The sequence below is a fragment of the Gopherus evgoodei genome, chromosome 2, assembly GCF_007399415.2.
Source record: "Gopherus evgoodei ecotype Sinaloan lineage chromosome 2, rGopEvg1_v1.p, whole genome shotgun sequence".
Taxonomy (NCBI): Eukaryota; Metazoa; Chordata; order Testudines; family Testudinidae; genus Gopherus; species Gopherus evgoodei.
In genome coordinates this window covers 248,845,029-248,862,627 of record NC_044323.1, presented here as the reverse complement: position 1 = coordinate 248,862,627, position 17,599 = coordinate 248,845,029, and the positions used below count along the sequence as shown (strand labels likewise).

Below are 17,599 nucleotides of genomic sequence, written 5' to 3'. Positions count from 1 at the left end.
CTAGGACATTTCCTGCAAGAAGGTATACAGTGCATGCCTAACTCTGCACAAAACAGCTGATGGAAGGGAGGTGTCACTAGCCTTCCTCATAAACTTTAGCCCCATGGTTAGGGCCCTGACTTGAGATGTAGGAAACCCCAGTTCAATTCCCCTTCTCTGCCTGATATAGAGCAAGGATTGGATTGCTCTATATCAGGCAGAGCATTGCCCATGGTTAGGGCCCTGAACATTCTGACAGATGGGTCTCTTAATGTCTCCTGTTGAAACTGTCCTACTGTCTATAAATAATGAAATATGCATCGGGCCACCAACAACATGAGAATGACTCTCTAGTCTAGTCATTAAGCCACTCACCTGAAAGGTAGGAAAAACCTTTCTCCTCATCAGACAGAGGGGAGAATTGAACGGGGATCTCCCACATCTCATGAGAATGATAGAAGCAATAGCATATAAGGAAGTCCTTCCCTCCCCACTTTTTTTGTGTAGAGTTAGGCATGCTATGAGGACACTTGCCAGATTTGGCCCTCCAGGCAAGATAGGTGGAGCAACACCTAGTTTCACCTGTTTTGAGATAGGTGCCCAGATTGAAACATTTTCCAGGGGCAGAAATGTAGGTGCCTAGGTGACTTTTAGAGCAAAAATGTAGATACCATGGTTTAGAGGCCCCTCCAGTGTTAGGTGGCAGATGAGCAGGAGTTTCGATGATCTCAGTGGTGCCTAAAGTAGGGAGTTCGGTGCCTAAGGCATTTTGTGGATCTGGGTCTGCACATGGCTGGTCATTGCAACGATGGGGGATCTATCAGTCAGGTATTTCCTAAAATCAATACCCACTCTACTGTAGCTGAGAAACAGTGACTCCACCTGTGAATTACTATCAGTTGAGGATGAAAACAAGGGTGAGTGAATTGGATAGGGAGATTAATTTCAACAGAAAATACTAACGTATTCTTAAACTAGGAGCAACTGTCAAATTAAAAATGTGTTCAAGAAAAACTAGAGAGAGAGAGACTTATTAGAAACTCCATTTAGAATTTGTTTCATTATGATAGGCTTCTGAAGAAAGCTGTGCTGCTTTATCTATTAAAATCCTTGCACCACAGAGAAGTTGTATAAACTCAAGTTGCATGCTTAAGTAGTAATGGATTTTCAAGTTCAGTTTTGCATGGTGGGAAGACCAGAATAGAGGGGAAATGCAGGGTGTGATCATTGCCACACAATCTACATCTGGTTTGATGGAAAACAAAAAAACTGGGAAAGTTATCTATAGATATATACCTACATTCACAAACAAGACAGATTGACAAAGCCTCTATTGGAATTCAAAGCCTCTATTGAAATTCAGAGCAACAGCATTCTCACAGATTTGTCCATTAAATATACTGATAGCCATGCAGTCATTGCACCTGGCCCCAAGTGTACCACACATTTCCCATTGATCTCAAGCTACTGACTATTGCAGCCGTATATATTTTAGCTGACCAAGGAATCCCAGAACATTATGGCTTTTGGAAAAAGTGTTGACTTGTTCACATTCTCACACATATAGTGAGGTAAGTGCCAGGCCTGACAAAACCAAACCGAGCATCCTACACCAATCTAGTCATATCTACAATCACAGTTAGTAAAATGTGAAGGACAAATGTGATGTATGTAGCACTGTAATTTACCCTTTTGTTTCCTGCATACTGCAACTTAAAATTTCTAGGAGTTTGAAAGTGGTTGCCATTTTGTGTTCAGTTCAGACGCTGATTTAGTGAGTCATTGGTTTCTCTTTCACAGATATTTTATTAATAAGTCACCTAGTCTAGTCTAAAGACATGTATTTTGGCCTGTGTGTACATTAAAAAAAATACAGAAACATGTTGCTTTGAGGAAAACTTAGTTGTAACATCCCTGCTTCAAACTCCCTCTTTTTCCATTCTCAACATCCATGTGCATTTGTACAAGTTTTATTGCACTTCATTTAACTTTACCAAAAAGAGAAAAATTATTATATGGGAGTGAAATATATATTGTCATGCTTGTAGTAGGTAAAAGCTATAGAAATTTGATCCAATGTATAGCAGATAAGTCTCTCCTCATTTCTTAGATAGCCAAGAGATGATTTTAGGTACATTATTACTTGCAATAATGAAAAAAAAATCAGACAATATTTATCCATTATAAACATTTGGTCATCATTAACTCTAGTTTCTAATCTCCAAGTCCCCTTAATTTAACTATTAAACAATTTGGGATTTGTTTGTTAGCCATAATGGATTAATTCTGTAACCTATATTAAAACATGTCAATGCCACATCACAGTATACAATTATATTAAGGAACACAGGGGATTCAAAGTTAGATTTAATGATGTATGTGCATACAATCTCAGCCACAAAATTTAGCCAAATTGGTATTCTGAGAGATTTTTAATTGGGCTTCCTGTTTAAGATCCAAGAATACCTCATATAAAGATTAATCCCTTTCACAAATTCTGGAACTTAATTATATTCATACTATTACATGTGTGATCATGCAGTTTAAAATCTGCTTTGAGGTTGTAATACTTCTACAAAAAGGTTACAAAAATATGGAAACCCTGAAACTATGCCACTCACTTAAATAGTAAAGGAACTAAAGTTTCAACAGAAGGGAAAAAGTGTTCTTTGAAATAAATGAAGGGGTATCTTGTGGCATTTCTCAAGGAGTTAAAGTATATATTGTAAAGCTGTCAGCTCTTGAAATAATCTTTGTAACTGCAGATGATACATTATTATACATTAGGATGTACTCCGCCTGTATCAAAAGAAAGCACAAGGCAGCTCAGAAATCCCTAAATCCTTTAGATTTGACTATAAATACAACATATGGTAAATATCGGTGAAAGCCAACATAGCTAAGAGTCTGTATCCAATTAGCTTATCTGCCTTGCCTGCCACACCATTAATCTTCTTACTTAGCAGCAGATCATGATGTTCAATTAGCTGAAGTGCCTTTAGTGTGTTCAACAGATGATAAAAATAACCAAATATTGGAGCAAGCTAATCACCTATCCAGAGTCAGCAATAGTAAGAGCAGGAGGTGAACAAGTAGCCCCATTTGTACCAGTGTATCAGGTTCATGATGACCTGATTACTGTTTATGAAATGGTAACATATAGAGGTTTTTTTCCAAACATTTATTCCACTAGTCACAGCCTAAACCAATATAACATTCATTATTCACAGATGTCAATAGTTACTAACAGGTTCCCAAAGGCATTTTCCTCATAGTATCTATTACATTCCTTTTGCATGCATTTTAATTATAAATTAAAAGCAGCACAAATATTATAATCAAAAAGAGCTAAAGCACTGCTACTTACTGAAACTTGTGAAAAAGAAAAGCATGTAAGTCTGCAGAAATGCTTCAGAGTGCCTATTTCCCCCTTTAATGAATTTAACACATTTTAATTGTATTATATTACAGATGGTAAAAACCTACAAGAAAAACAATCAAAACAGACCTTTATAAAGGTTAAAAAATAATAATAATAATAGGACTTCAATTTCATAATGAGGCACCAGGAGTTCTGCAAGAGGTTCAGTCTTCAAGTGTAATTCTCATGTAGCAATCCATTAAGACTTGAACAAACCCCAATTTAATCCAATAAAAGAACAAATAGCCTTCTTCAATTGATTCATGTTCTTATATTTTTTCCTCCTTAAAATATCTCATTATTAGACAAATAGAAGAAAATGTATGCGGCCAGAATCTGAGATGCAAAAGCTAAAACTATAATCCAGATTGTATAATTAATCCAGTGAAAATGGTTTATATATTTCTAATTTAATTGTTGCAATTTACCACATGTAAGAGTGAATGTGGTCTAAAGCCTCTGATAGAATTATTTGATTTAGTTAGAGTAAGGGAGAGGGAAAGCCATCTGACTTGTTAAACCAGAAAATGCATGTTAATAACAAGGGCACTTCTAAATTTCAGCTTCATTGAAAATCTGAGAACCGTGGCGCCCATCTCACAATGAGAGTCACATAAATGGACTTCTGAGCACATATGACTGATGGGGCTCCACATAGGCACAGGGCCCTGACCAGATGGGGCTCACTGCAGGATCAAAGCCTGTATATTGATTGATGAACATTACTATTATTTGTATTATGGTAACATCTAGAGGCCCCAACCATGATCATGGCCCATTGTACTAGGCACTATAGAAACATATAGTAGGAGATGGTTCCTGCCCAAAATGCTTTATAAGGGTGTTCATCTATATAAAATTTACTTTTTCAATATTTGATCTAGTATTTTAAATATATATATTTCCTTTATGGAAACTTCCTGAAGAATTTAATAGGGACTAAACCAATGAGGTTCTAAAGATGTCTAATACGGTTATATGGAAATTGCTGGATCTATTTAATTTTTTAGAGAATGGTATCCTTTTTATAGAGTTTTTAAGTCATCCTATAAAATTCATAATATGGATATAATTTTTTTTAAAATCTGTTAGGTCCAAACACCAATTTAAAAATCACCATCTATTAAAATTGGTAGTACTGTCTCAAAAATCTTGATCTTTTCAAAATTATCACCAAAGGCTTTTCTATAAAATAGTATTGGTTGGGATTTCATTTGGAAATATATTTATCTTTCGTTATTAATCTGAAATATGCAGCTCTCTTTAGCTGAAAGGCATAAACTTGCTAAAAATTAGCACTGAGTTCAAAGGACACCTTACACTGTTTAATGTCACTTGTTAGATGAATGCATCAGGATTGCAGAGGGAATTAATCCTGGAGAACTCATGTAATCCACTGTGTAGAAGGTGCAGCACTAGGATGATTGGCCAATTAACCTTTTTCATTTCCCAGTTAGACTCTAAATGCCTTTATGACTGAACTTTGACTGTAAATGCAAAATTATAAATTAATGTTAAATACTCTGGGTGTAATATAAAACATAGGACATTGCTTTGCCCCAGCCAGAAGACAGGCACTATTCCTCCAAATATACATTTATGTAGAAACTTAAAGTCTCTGCATAATTTTTAACGATTAAGCTAGACATAACTTATTCTAGGATATAAAACAAAAGTAATAATGGCAAGAAAAGCAGTCACTGGAACAGCCTGTCCACGTAGGGAGTTGCTTCAAGGCATTAACCAGAACTAAACCCTGATTAAATGTCTAATTGGCTTGAACAGTAATGGCAAGAAAAGCTATGGGCTGTCCCTGTTGACAGTAAAAGAGCAGCAGAGGTTTCAAAACAGTCTCATGGGCAAGATGTTTAATAAACTGAAAGCAAGATTCACCAAAGTGAAGCAAAAACCAGAGGAGGAGAAGTCCAAGGAAGAAGAGGCCCCTCCTAACCCATCACCCCAACAGCCACGACCCACAGGGCAGGTAGAGTATTTAATCTTACCCAGATCCATTAATATTATGTTTGTGCTTGGAAATCACTGATTTAATTAGATGTAGCAATAACCAAAACTTAGATTTTCCCAGAAGCTTACTGTATTGAATAGCCTCATCTGTGCTAAATGACAGCTGCCTTTTGGGTTGCTCCTTTTTTTCCTTATATTTTCTTCATACTGTCACTCACACTGCATTAGTTGCTTTACAAAGGGGCCTATCCTGAATGATTACTGGGCCATATAAGCTCTTGGAAAGACAAAGTAACTTAGTAACAGTTTTCATATATCATTTGGCTATGTCTTACAAAAATAGTTCCAGTTGAAATCTATAGAAAAGCTATATTTTCATTCCGTTATTAAAAAATAAATATTGGTTTAAAGTATTAACTCACTTGTGCACTGTACATTAATGGAAAATTTAAAAACTCAAGGCTATGTAAGGCCAAAAAGCATTCATTTAGTTGGCTTTTTTAAATTAGGATTTTTTAGTAACCAGAATTTGCTGTAACTTGCCATAACTCAATTTCACAGGGCAAGTCATTAGGATATTGGTAACCAAAGCAAAACGAATGGTTTACAATCAGTCCAGTGCCTTTAATCTTAATTGCTGCTTTGGGAGCAAAGGAAATTCTTCCTTTATTACTTTAATTAAATGACTGTTTAACATCAAGAATCCTATTCAGGGAACTCATTTTCTCCCACAAATAAAAATGTCTGCCCAAGTATACCAAACACTGGCAAACCACAATATTATTTATCACTCTAGGATGTGCAGTGTCACCTCCAAGGTCACAACCTGACCAGTGTTGAGAGCCAGCACTAGGCATAAGCGGATTAATCAATTGCTTAGGGCCCTGAGCAGCTCATGGGGGGCTCCCTATTCACTTCTTTAGTGTGTGTTGGGGGGGAAATATTCTTGTTTACGGCCCCCAATCAGTTAGCATCACCTCTGCCAGTGTTAACCATCCCTATGACATCTCCTCTGGTAGCACTGCTATAGGGGACGCACCTGCAGGCCTCCTAACAACTTCAAAAATTTGACTAAAATGGACACTAACTGGAATGTTCAAAGATGGAAGGCTATCTGGAAAATGAGGTTCATTTATTTAAAGTTCTTGAAATTGTATCCATCTGGGTAAGTGGCAAATTTTGATCAGCCCAACCTGTATTTTATCTTACCTCCAATCAACACAACCGTGTTAAGAAGTGGAATAATTTTCTGTTTCAGGGATGCACAACAGGCCTGGGCCCTAATTGATATAACATGCTAAAAATACACATTCAGAGAGCTCTGCATACATTCTGCACTTGTGCTCAAATATCCCCCAAATGGGATGTGTTTGATCAAAAGTGGCAAGACACAGCATAGTCATAGCCCTGTGTACACCACTTAACCTGGATATAAATTGTGAGACAAGAAACCTGAATTCTGTGGCACTCTGATTTGGTACACAGGATATTCTGCAGCCCAGCTGTCTTAGATGCCCCCCACCCTCAGCCCTCAAGTATCTTGTCTCATCTTCTGGATTGATGAGGCAGCCTGCTCCTCTATTCTGGCATTTGGTTTCCTCTTGGGGTAAGATAATAGTCCACCTCTCTGGAAGTCCTCTTTTGGCAACAAATGTGCCACCAGTGCCACAATACATAAGCTCTCCACTTTGATCCACTGATTTTCTACTGTTCAGTTACAAAAGGCCCTATAGAACCTAAATTGTAGAGTGTATCACATATTGCAAAGTCTCTTAGATAGTCCACCCTCTGATATCACAGAAACTGCTTAACTGGTAGGAATAAAGACCCGGAATGATACATACCAATTCATATACTATTTGGATAGGCAATACACTTTAGGAATTTTATATAAAAATGTAGAGGTGCATCCATCACTATTATTATCCTGATAACTCAATTATTTTATATCCTGCTGGGATAGTGGTCATGCCGAGTTATATGTATTACCAGCAGCTGTGGATAATAATGTCTTGTGTTTTATACTGAGATTTGCCCGAGGGATTGTTTGGCCTTCTAGAATTTGTTTTTTGTGTCCTCCCACCCCGAGCTGATTTTGCTTTCAGGAACGATGCTACTGTACCTTTAACTGACCTGGAGACTGGACAAACAAGGTTGCTTGTCTTGTGCCTTCATTTGTCTGTTTCTCTATTGGTAGCCACTAGATTTCTTATAAATAGGTCTAGAAAGTTTCTTCTGACTGATACTTACCTGGAGAAAGGTTTCCACTGCAGGAAGACTTTGATTGTTTCCAGCAATACAGGTCAGGCTTATTTCTCTAAAGACAGAGCAGGCAGCCTTACCCTGCTCTGGGGTTGATAGAAGGAGGAGCTAGAGGGAAAATTCCAGAGTCCACACCAAATAAAGAGGGAGTTATTTTTTTAAAAAAGTAATGAGAAATTGTAAAATGCTGGTGGTGAGAGAACTAGTCTATGCATACTAAGAGTGAGTACTAAGAAGGAAAGCACCCAGTTACTGCCTTTCTACACTTAGAACTACCTACAGAAAATGAAGGTGTGTATATAGCAAATGTGTGAATTTGAGCATTGCCTGTGTGTTTTTTGTTTTACTTTCTGCTCTTCTGTTTACTCACATAAATTATATCACTTTTCATATAAGAAACTGAGTGTGACCAGCTCATTTGCTCATAATCTGGCATATTACAACTGGCACATCTGTTCTTAGTATAAATAATTTTTTTCTAGCTACACACTTAAATGGCCTCTCGTAAAGAGGACCCACCTGGAGCACCCTCCTTCAACAAGACACACCATGTGCATCTGCCTCAGTTTCCTCAGGGTCCAGCCATAAAAAGAGCACAGTCTCTTTCACTGTTCAATACAAAGGCCCATCTCTGAGAATAGTTTATTCATTTACACACACAATACTCTATACAAATAAAGGTAGAGAAGTCTTCAGTTCCACTGTCCAGAGATATCACTTCCAGGTCACCCACCCACAAGACCACCAGCACTCAATTGGCAATTCCTTCCTGCCCTTGTTCCAGGGATCCTCCACTTGCCAAGCCACCTAGCTGAGGGTACCCAGTCTCATGACTCTTCTGCTCAAAACACAGTACACAGACTCTGCCCTTTTCAGCCACCCTGCGTGGACTCACTAGCTTAGGAAGGTCAGCAAGCTCGCCCCTCTGTTGGCCTGCTAGGCTTGCCCTTTTCAGCTATCCTTCACTGGCTCCCTAGCCCTGGAAGGTCAGCAGGCCAGCCCCTCCACCAGCTCTCAATTCCTCCCTCTTGCCAGGGTGGGCCGGCTAAGTTCTCTGCTCTCTACAGACTGTCTCTCCCTAGCAGCTCTCAACTGCCATTGTCTTTGTTCCTTCAGTCTGTGCTCCCAGCCAACTAACTCTCCAGATCTCCGTCTCCTCTCAGGCCCATGTGCCCTCTTTTAAGCCTAACTAGGAGGCAGATGATGAGTCACAGGTGACTTGGACCCCACTGCCTCTTAAAGGGCTGGTGTCACCCTGTGACACAGCCCTTATCACCAATGACCCAAAATTACTCTATACACACAACCAGTCCTACACACAGGCCAAGTATTTTCCGATGTGTCCACACTTTTGCCTAGTACTGTTCACAACCTGGACCTCCAACTCCACCTGGAAAGATGCATTGAGTGATCCAGGCTGCAAGCTGATAGATGAATCAAAGACCAAAGCATACTGTTCATGCAAATTCTATAAAGGAAAACCATGTAAAAAGTAAAAGAAGATAGAATGTGGGAATGATAGTTCTGTAACATTTTACATCTTCAGAGCATTTCACAAGTATTAACTAACATGACTGTATTTGGGGCTCACATGAGCAAAAGCCTGAAACAGAATAAACAATCTGTACGGCAAAAGACTGTATAGCTTAACTTAGCAACTGAGAAGCAAACAAAATATTCCCAGGCTCTGCTATACACCCACACTACCCTGAGAATGCACAGATTCTCTAGAATTGCAATTGTTCATGTTTGTTTGTTTCCGAAGGTCTCAGAAACAAACTCTCAGAATACAAAGATCCTGCGATCAAAGTTAGGGAAGAACAAACACTCAGAGTAAAATAAGAACCAATCCAACCTTTCATCGAAAACTCAAAACAAACCCAAAATTAATGTAAAAAGTTGTTAACTTTTTCAAAACAAAACAAAACAAACCCTTTTCATTTTCATATGCCCTGTGGTGCCTAGTTTTTTGCTCCCCCCTCTTGCCTCCCTCCTCCCAAAAAAAAAGCCCGAGTCCTTACCTAGAGCCAGTTTAAGTTTTCCTCTCTTGCTCATCCAAATTGAGCATTTTTTGATGGTCAAGTAAAATATCAGTAATTTTTTCCATCATCAATCACTGTGATAAATAGCAAACAAGTCAGCTTTGTGCCTGGGGTGGTAAACATTTGTGATGTCTTGCAAGGAAACTTAAATGATTCATATTTAAAAAAAATGGATCAGGGCAGGAAACATTGGGCAGCCACCAACTTTCCCTACTGCCGGAGAATAGCCCAACATAGTTAATGAAGATACTTCCTGTTAACTGAATAATAACTGTCCTTGGACAAACATTTCAGTGTTAAATATATTTATCCCAGGATACAATCTATTTCATATGGTCCCTGTCACCAAAATATCTGAGTGTCTCACAGTCTTTAATGTATTTATCCTCACAACACCTCCGTGAAGTAGGGAAGTACTAGTATCCCCATTTTGCAGATGGGAAACTGAGGTACAGACAGATTGTGGCCATGTCTACGCTAGAGCTGGAAGGTGTAATTTCTGATTGAGCTATTATGCTATAAATAGAAGTGCAGCTGCAAAAGCAGCCCCAAGTACACACCTGTAGTTTCAGATAGGATTGTACTTGGGTGGCTAGTCCCACCCCCACTACATCTATATTAATTATGTTAGATTGATTAGAACACATCTCCTCTCGCTGACAGTTCTAGTGCAGACATACTCTAAGTGACTTGCTCTAGTTCAGCTAAGAAGTCTCTAGCAGAGTACTGAAGTGGACCTGGGTCTTCCTAGTCCTATAGTAGGGCCATAACCACTTGATCATTCTCTCTATATATAATATATACCTTCAAGTATGCATATAAATATACATTCTAGTATGGGGGGGCTGTGTGTGATACATATATATACCCATACATCATGCAAACATCAACAGTGAAAAGAAATGTTATATGAGTAAAGATTGTTGAAAGAGACAAATGCAGTTAAGTGATGAATTTTCACATTTTTTTATGCCTGAACCATATTTTTTCCTAAAATACATCTTAAATTCTTCTGTTTGCTTCCTTAAGGGTGAAAATAAAAACAAAAATGAGCCACAGAAAGGCGAGACTGCTAATACTGCACAACCAGAACCAAAGCAACAAGGTCAGTAACATTCCATTTACCAGAACCAGAACTGTACCTGAACAACATTCAGATAGTATAGAGCAGCAGACAATGTGCATTTGAGTATCAAAGGTCCTTTGAAAAATTGAGTGTTTTCCCCATACGGTGCCCAGTACTGCAAGGTGCTGATCTCCTCCTGTGAGGGGTTAAGCCTCTTCAGTTGCCATTGACTCAAACTGGTAACAATCCATTACAAAATTCTATTCTTTACTGACACTGTCCTCTCTTTCCTTTCCTTTTATCTCTCTGGCCTTTAAAATTTTGGCAGCTATTCTTCCACTCCAATCCCCTTGTGTTCCTAGCTCCCCTTTTTCTTCCTTTATGCCCCATCTTTAGATGACCTCTGCTATTCATATGGATTTAATAAACACCTCCCCAGTGAAGATTCACATATACCTCATCACTCCAGATCTCTCTCCTTGGCTTCAGCCTCATTCTTTTTATGCACAATGTAGATTCATTTTAAAGCATTTGTGTTTCTCAACTTGAGAAGGAGTTCTGCATATCCCTTAAATGTACTTAAAGTCATGTTTCATTTAAAAACTAAGCTAATGGCACAATTCAGATCATGTGTTGAGCACACACAAAAATCAAGTTAGTGGTGTGCATTGTGGATATTTATCCATATCACAGACCCACCTCACAGTCTGGTATTATTGGCAGACTGTATTCAAAAGATGTCCAGGACTGGAATGTAGGCGCATAAAGCCAGAAAGGATTGAGGAGCACTGGAGGAACAGAATATGGAACGATGCACAATCCCTATTTGCATTTTGTGTCATTTTAAACACTGTTACTAATTCCTTCCTTTTCATGGATTTTTTTTTAATTTGAAGGAAAAAATAATCAAGTCATTCCATGCTCCCAGTCTGCTCTGAAATAGCTGTAGAACTAAGCCATGAATTAATAAACAAAATCTGACATACATTGACTGTAGCAGTAAACAATTGAAAAACAAAATCTAACATGTTATGTGGCTCTTTAGCAACATTAAATCACAGATGCTATCCCATGAAAAAATGAAATATTGATCCAGGCAAATGCCTCTTTTGCCATCCAAAAACTGATCTTATTTTTGCAGATTAATTTATGCAAGACCCTATTCATTACAGTACTGAGCTACCATTTCCCTGTCAAAAATAAATAAAGGGATAGCATAGAAGGGAACTACAACATAAAAAGCGTTCTATCCATGTTGCCATAGCTCAGCAGTGCAACTAGATCTTCATCCAATGTGTTGACATTCAGCTGCTTCCCTTCCCCGCCCCCAATAATGTTCTGGAGGATGCTTAAGGACAAATTTTCAGCCTGCCTCAAGCCATGTTTTAGTTTTGCAAATGCATATTTTTACCCCAGACAGGTAGTCTAGTTGTGCAGTCCCTGATATGTACAGCAAATAGGGATTTTGTGTGTGTCATGAACTCATAACTGTACATAAATAGAAAACCTGAGCAATTCAGTACCACAAGCATATGCCCCTACCACATAAGGTAAAGGAGTAGCTCCATTAGTTGTAAGTAGTAAACTGCTATTAGACCTGATCCAATCCTCACTGAAGTCAATGGAAAGGCTCCTATTAATTCTAACAGGATTTGGGACAGGTCCATAGTCACTGGGAACAGCTGTTGGACAGAGTAGAAAGTCTGTGGGAAGCATGTAATGACAGGATAGATGCTTAGCATTTTACAGTTGTCTGTACTGAATATTTAGATACTCATGGGGAGTTATGAGCACCATGATAGGGCCAGGGTACACGCTGCTCAACAGATCTAAAAGTTAAAGGTTAAGCAGAGAAAACTATATCTGGGATTTCTGATTTGTACACAAATTTGACTGAGCTCTGGAGACTCAGCATGGCTGCAGGCAACTCACCTGGACCTCTCCTGCATCTATTGGCACATCTGCCTGCAGCCAGGACCAGCCACCATCTCCTCCCTGCCTTCTGGTACAGTGCAGTATTGCAGCACAGCTGAGTACTCAGCAGGATCCATATTTATAACCTTTTTCATTAGTAGTTGGCTACTCACTCACTCAAGAACACCTGGTATATTCAGCTTCCTCACTGACTATCCATTACCATACCCTAATCCCTTTGATTACCTTCTATATAACTCACTTGATCTGTAATTAATTCTCTGTATTTTTGATCCATAACCAATTCTCTTCCTGTTTGACTCGTTTTGTAATTAATTCTCTGCATAACTCATCTGCTCCATAACTGATTCATTCCTTAACTGATTCCTTACATCTGTTTATCTGCTTAACTGATTCCGAGTCACCTAATTGCAGATTCTCTGCATTATTGATTCATATTGCTGTTGCTTTGCATATTTACTGTCTGCCATAACTGACTGACCATACTACTGCTTCACTGGTTCTTTGAACTATTATTCAATAGCACCTTTGATTGTTTCACAGCATAATTGATGACTAGTCTCTACCCACTGGTCATTCTCTCCACTCAGATTCTGTTTCAGTTTCTTCCCTCCTCCCACACTTCTCCATTTCTCCCACAAAACTATCTACAAATTTGTATGCCTCTCACTCACCTCCTCCCTCTCTTCTTCCAGTGACCTCTGCCCCAGCCCTGTTCCTATCTCCATCTCTACTCTTCTCCTTCAACACCTTAATCCTGCTGACCCTTCCTCCCCTTTCACCTCATACCCATTCCCAAGCTCTGACCTTCCCTCCTTTTCCTCCCCTTGGAATACCCATTCTATATCTTAAAACATTGCCTCCATCCACGACTTCTTCAGACTGGAAGGGACCTTATCGGTCCATTATGGGTCATCAAGTCCAGTCCCCTGCTATTGTAGGCTACCCCATCATATAATCCCATTAATAAATGTAGTCGCCATATTAAAACTAGTTAAGTTGTTTGCCTCCACTATTCCTATTGACAGGCTGTTCCAGAATCTCACTCCTCTGATGGCTAGGAACAGGGCTGGCCCTAAACTAAATAGCACCCCAGGTGAGAAGCGTCCTTGGCACCTCCCTTTCCCCATTTGTTAAACATTTGAATACCTTATTGCATTTGTCCTTTTTTAGTCACTACTTACACTCTTCAGGTCTTAAAACACAAGAACACTTTCACAATTACACAGTGAGATCTTACCACAACCCTGTACAGTGGCATTACTACTTCCATATCTCTACTGGAAATACCTTCCCAGATATCTCACCTGATACCCATGCTCTTCTAAGTGAGGTTCTTTTATGGATGCATTACTTTGGTGGCTTACAGAATTCCTGTGATCAACTAATGCATGGGTTCTTTCTCCTCCTTTTGTTTCCTGCTGATGAGCCCCATACTTATGGGGGGAAATTTTTGTTACATGTGATGACCTTACACATTTCTATAACTCCACTCCTGTTGGTCATGCACATCTTCTGTGTAATATTCCAGTTCTTCTCTGTATTGACGATGCCTCCATTAATAAAACTTCATGTCATCAGCAAATATCATTAATACACTCCTGCATTTTGTGCCAAGGTCATTAAATTTTTAAATAAGATTCAATCCATAAGGAAATCCACTTCAACATCCAACCTGATAATTCTCCTCCCAGCATCAATTGATACCATCTCCCCGTTAGCTAGTTCCTTACCTACCTTACAATTCTTTTACTAATCCCCATCGTCTCCAGTTTAATTTATAATTTCCCATGTGGTATGGTGTTAAATGCTTTACTGAAGTCCAGAATGATTAGATGTACTGCGTTTCCTCTGTCTAAAAACAACAGTTCTTATTAAAAAAAATGAGATTAGTCATCTACCTTTGATAAACCCAATATCATCATCTCTTGCTTCTTCCATCTCCTGGCACTCACTAAAACCTGGATCCCTATCTCTAATGCTGTCTTCCCAGCTGTCGCTCATTGTGTACCTCTTACACATGCCCACCCCAAATATCCTAAAGGAATATTGTGGGGGCATTGGGCTTCTCCTTTCCCTCTCTTTCCAGCCCCTCCTCACTTATCCATTTTTGAACTACACTCCATCCAGTTCCTGTCTTCTCCCCGTCCTATGCTGTTATCCACAATCCACCTGATTCTGCCCTCTCCATTTTCTTCTACTCAAAGAGCTTGGCTTGTTTAGCCTAACCAAAATAAGGTTATGGGGGGATATGATTGCTCTTTATAAATATATCAGAGGGATAAATATTAGGGAGGGAGAGGAATTATTTAAGCTTAGTACCAATGTGGACACAAGAACAAATGGATATAAACTGGACATTAGGAAGTTTAGACTTGAAATTAGACGAAAGTTTCTAACCATTAGAGGAGTGAAATTCTGGAACAGCTTTTCAAGGGGAGTAGTGGAGGCAAAAGACATATCTGGCTTTAAGACTAAGCTTGATAGCCTAATTTTGGCAATTAATTTGGCAACTGATCTTTGATTAATAGCAGGTAAGTATGCCCAGTGGTCTGTGATGAGATGTTAGATGGGGTGGGATCTGAGTTACTACAGGGAATTCTTTCCTGGATGCTGGCTGGTGAGTCTTGCCCACATGCTCAGGGTTTAACTGATCGCCATATTTGGGGTCGGGAAGGAATTTTCCTCCAGGACAGATTGGCAGAGGCCCTGGAGGTTTTTCGCCTTCTTCTGCAGCATGGGGCTCAGGTCACTTGATGGAGGGTTCTCTGCAGCTTGAAGTCTTCAAACCACAATTTGAGGACTACAATAGCTCAGACATAGGTTGGGGTTTGTTACAGGAGTGGGTGGGTGAGATTCTGTGGCCTGCGTTGTACAGGAGGTCAGACTAGATGATCATAATGGTTCCTTCTGACCTTAAAGTCTACGAGTCTTTGATTTTGACTCATGATGCTCCATATTCCATTCATCACAATCTTCCACCTTCATCTTTGGTGACCTCAACTTCCATGATGACATTCCACCTCCCATTAGCCTTTGCCTTCAGCCTTGGATCAATTCTCACATTCACCGAAGTGACCACTCACTTAATCTTTTCTTCACTGAGAACTGCTCCCCTTCTGATCTTTATATTGCTGAGTTCCCAGTCTCTGACCATCACCTTGTCTCCAACATCACTCCATCTCCTTCTCCCCACCCTTCCAACCAGTCTATCTAGGTCTGTGGTTTCTCAGCTATGCTCATTCCCCTCTTCCCTGCTTTGCACACCATCCTTGACTCTTCCACTTGTTTTTCCAAAATCAAGGTCCATTCTCCTACCTGTGTACCTTACCGCCACCACAGTAATTTGATGTTTTCCAAGCAACAAGTGATTAGTTTCTAAAGAGAATCTTTCTTTTCACAAAACACTTACACTTCCCTGAAGAAGAAAGGAAAGGGAAGAACAGAAAGGATTTACCTTTATTTTAGTCACACTTTCTGCTCACAAATCCCAGGAAAAAAAAATTTAAAGCACCTCACTGACTTAGATGCTTTTGAAAATGGGACTTATGTTCCTAAATCACCTAAGAGCTTAAGATCCATTAACATCCAATAGGACTTGGCTCTAATGTGACTTAGACACTTTTGACAATGGACTTAGCTCCTCCGAATTCATGTGGGCACATCCAAAAAATATATCCCCAAAGAATATCAAAGTCCAGGAGTTTAAAAAATATGGATGATGTTCTAATGAATACTTAGCAAGTTTAGTATTTTAGTGCTAATGTGATACAACTCAGCGAAGGAGGTCTCAGAGCCTTTTAAATATCATTCTAATTCCTGATCCTCTTTTCCTTTACACTCCTCACTGAATTTTTCTAGCAGTTAAAATGCAGCCTTCTGGTCCCATAAAATGTATGTTTTGCCATTAAAGATTACCTGGAGCTTGACTATGTTTAATCTACTTGCCTTCACTCCTGCTGCTAAGACATGTTGTTTAATTTCTCCTCTTCTTTTTCACCTCAGTGGCAAGCTAAATGCTAAGAAAAGAAACCTTCCCTTTTTGTATGTGTACATTGTGGAACCAGGCTTGATTTTTAATTGGAACATTGTTCTGAGCAGTGATAGCTGCTAAGAATGTGGATTGAATTTGTATCTTCATTTAAGACTGTCTGATTTGCTGATTGTTCCACTTCAGCAACATTAATTTCTCCGCTCGCCTTCTTTGCCTAGGTTATTTGTTCAAACATTCATAGAATCAAAGTTCCCCTCCAGGGAAGTCATACAAGTGTGTAGGTTACCATGCCCAGAAAGGACTGTTTCAGAATGTTTCTAATAGCTAGCTCCCTCTTCCTCAAACTTATAAGAATATCTAGACAGTTTTATGACCCCCGTATTATCTAAACATCTACCAATAATTTATGGATTTATCCTCACATGACCCAAGTGAGGTATGTAAACTGAGACACAAAGCAATTAAGTGACTTGCCTCAGCTCAGACAGGAAGTCCATAGGAAAGAAGGAAATTGAGCTCAGATCTCCTGAGTCCCACTCTAGTACCTAACCACGAGATCATGCTTCCTCCCTCTCTGCTATGAACCTGCTCTATATGTCATATACCAAGGCAAGATTTTAAAAATCTTATTTAGGCAAAATATGCTGCAGTTAGCACAAAGTGGGAATGCTAAAAATTCTCTGGCTTTGAGTGTTCTGAACTATAGTTTAAAGGAAACATTGCTGTTTAGAAAGCTGTTTGCCCAAGCTGCTGACACTCAGCCTCCTGCAGCTAGGCTCTGACCTCAATGCAATTTAGTTTCCACTTCAAACTGTGCTTTTAAATTATTACCATTAAGTTGGCCAACATTTTAATCTTTCTAGGAACTAAAAACAGATTTATCCTTTACTATCAGGTATAAATCTACACTAGTTTTCCAGGCAACCATTAAAATT

General features: G+C 39.1%; 1 protein-coding gene across 1 annotated transcript in view; it reads left to right on the top strand.

Moving 5' to 3' along the window:
- Window positions 1-5,264: 5,264 nt before the first annotated feature.
- Window positions 5,265-17,599, top strand: part of CNGB3 (cyclic nucleotide gated channel subunit beta 3) — a 106,103-nt gene continuing 93,768 nt past the window's right edge. The window contains exons 1-2 of the mRNA XM_030549460.1: window positions 5,265-5,384; window positions 10,699-10,774. Of these exons, the coding sequence (XP_030405320.1) occupies window positions 5,265-5,384; window positions 10,699-10,774 (196 nt within the window). The remainder of the gene's footprint in view (window positions 5,385-10,698; window positions 10,775-17,599) is intronic.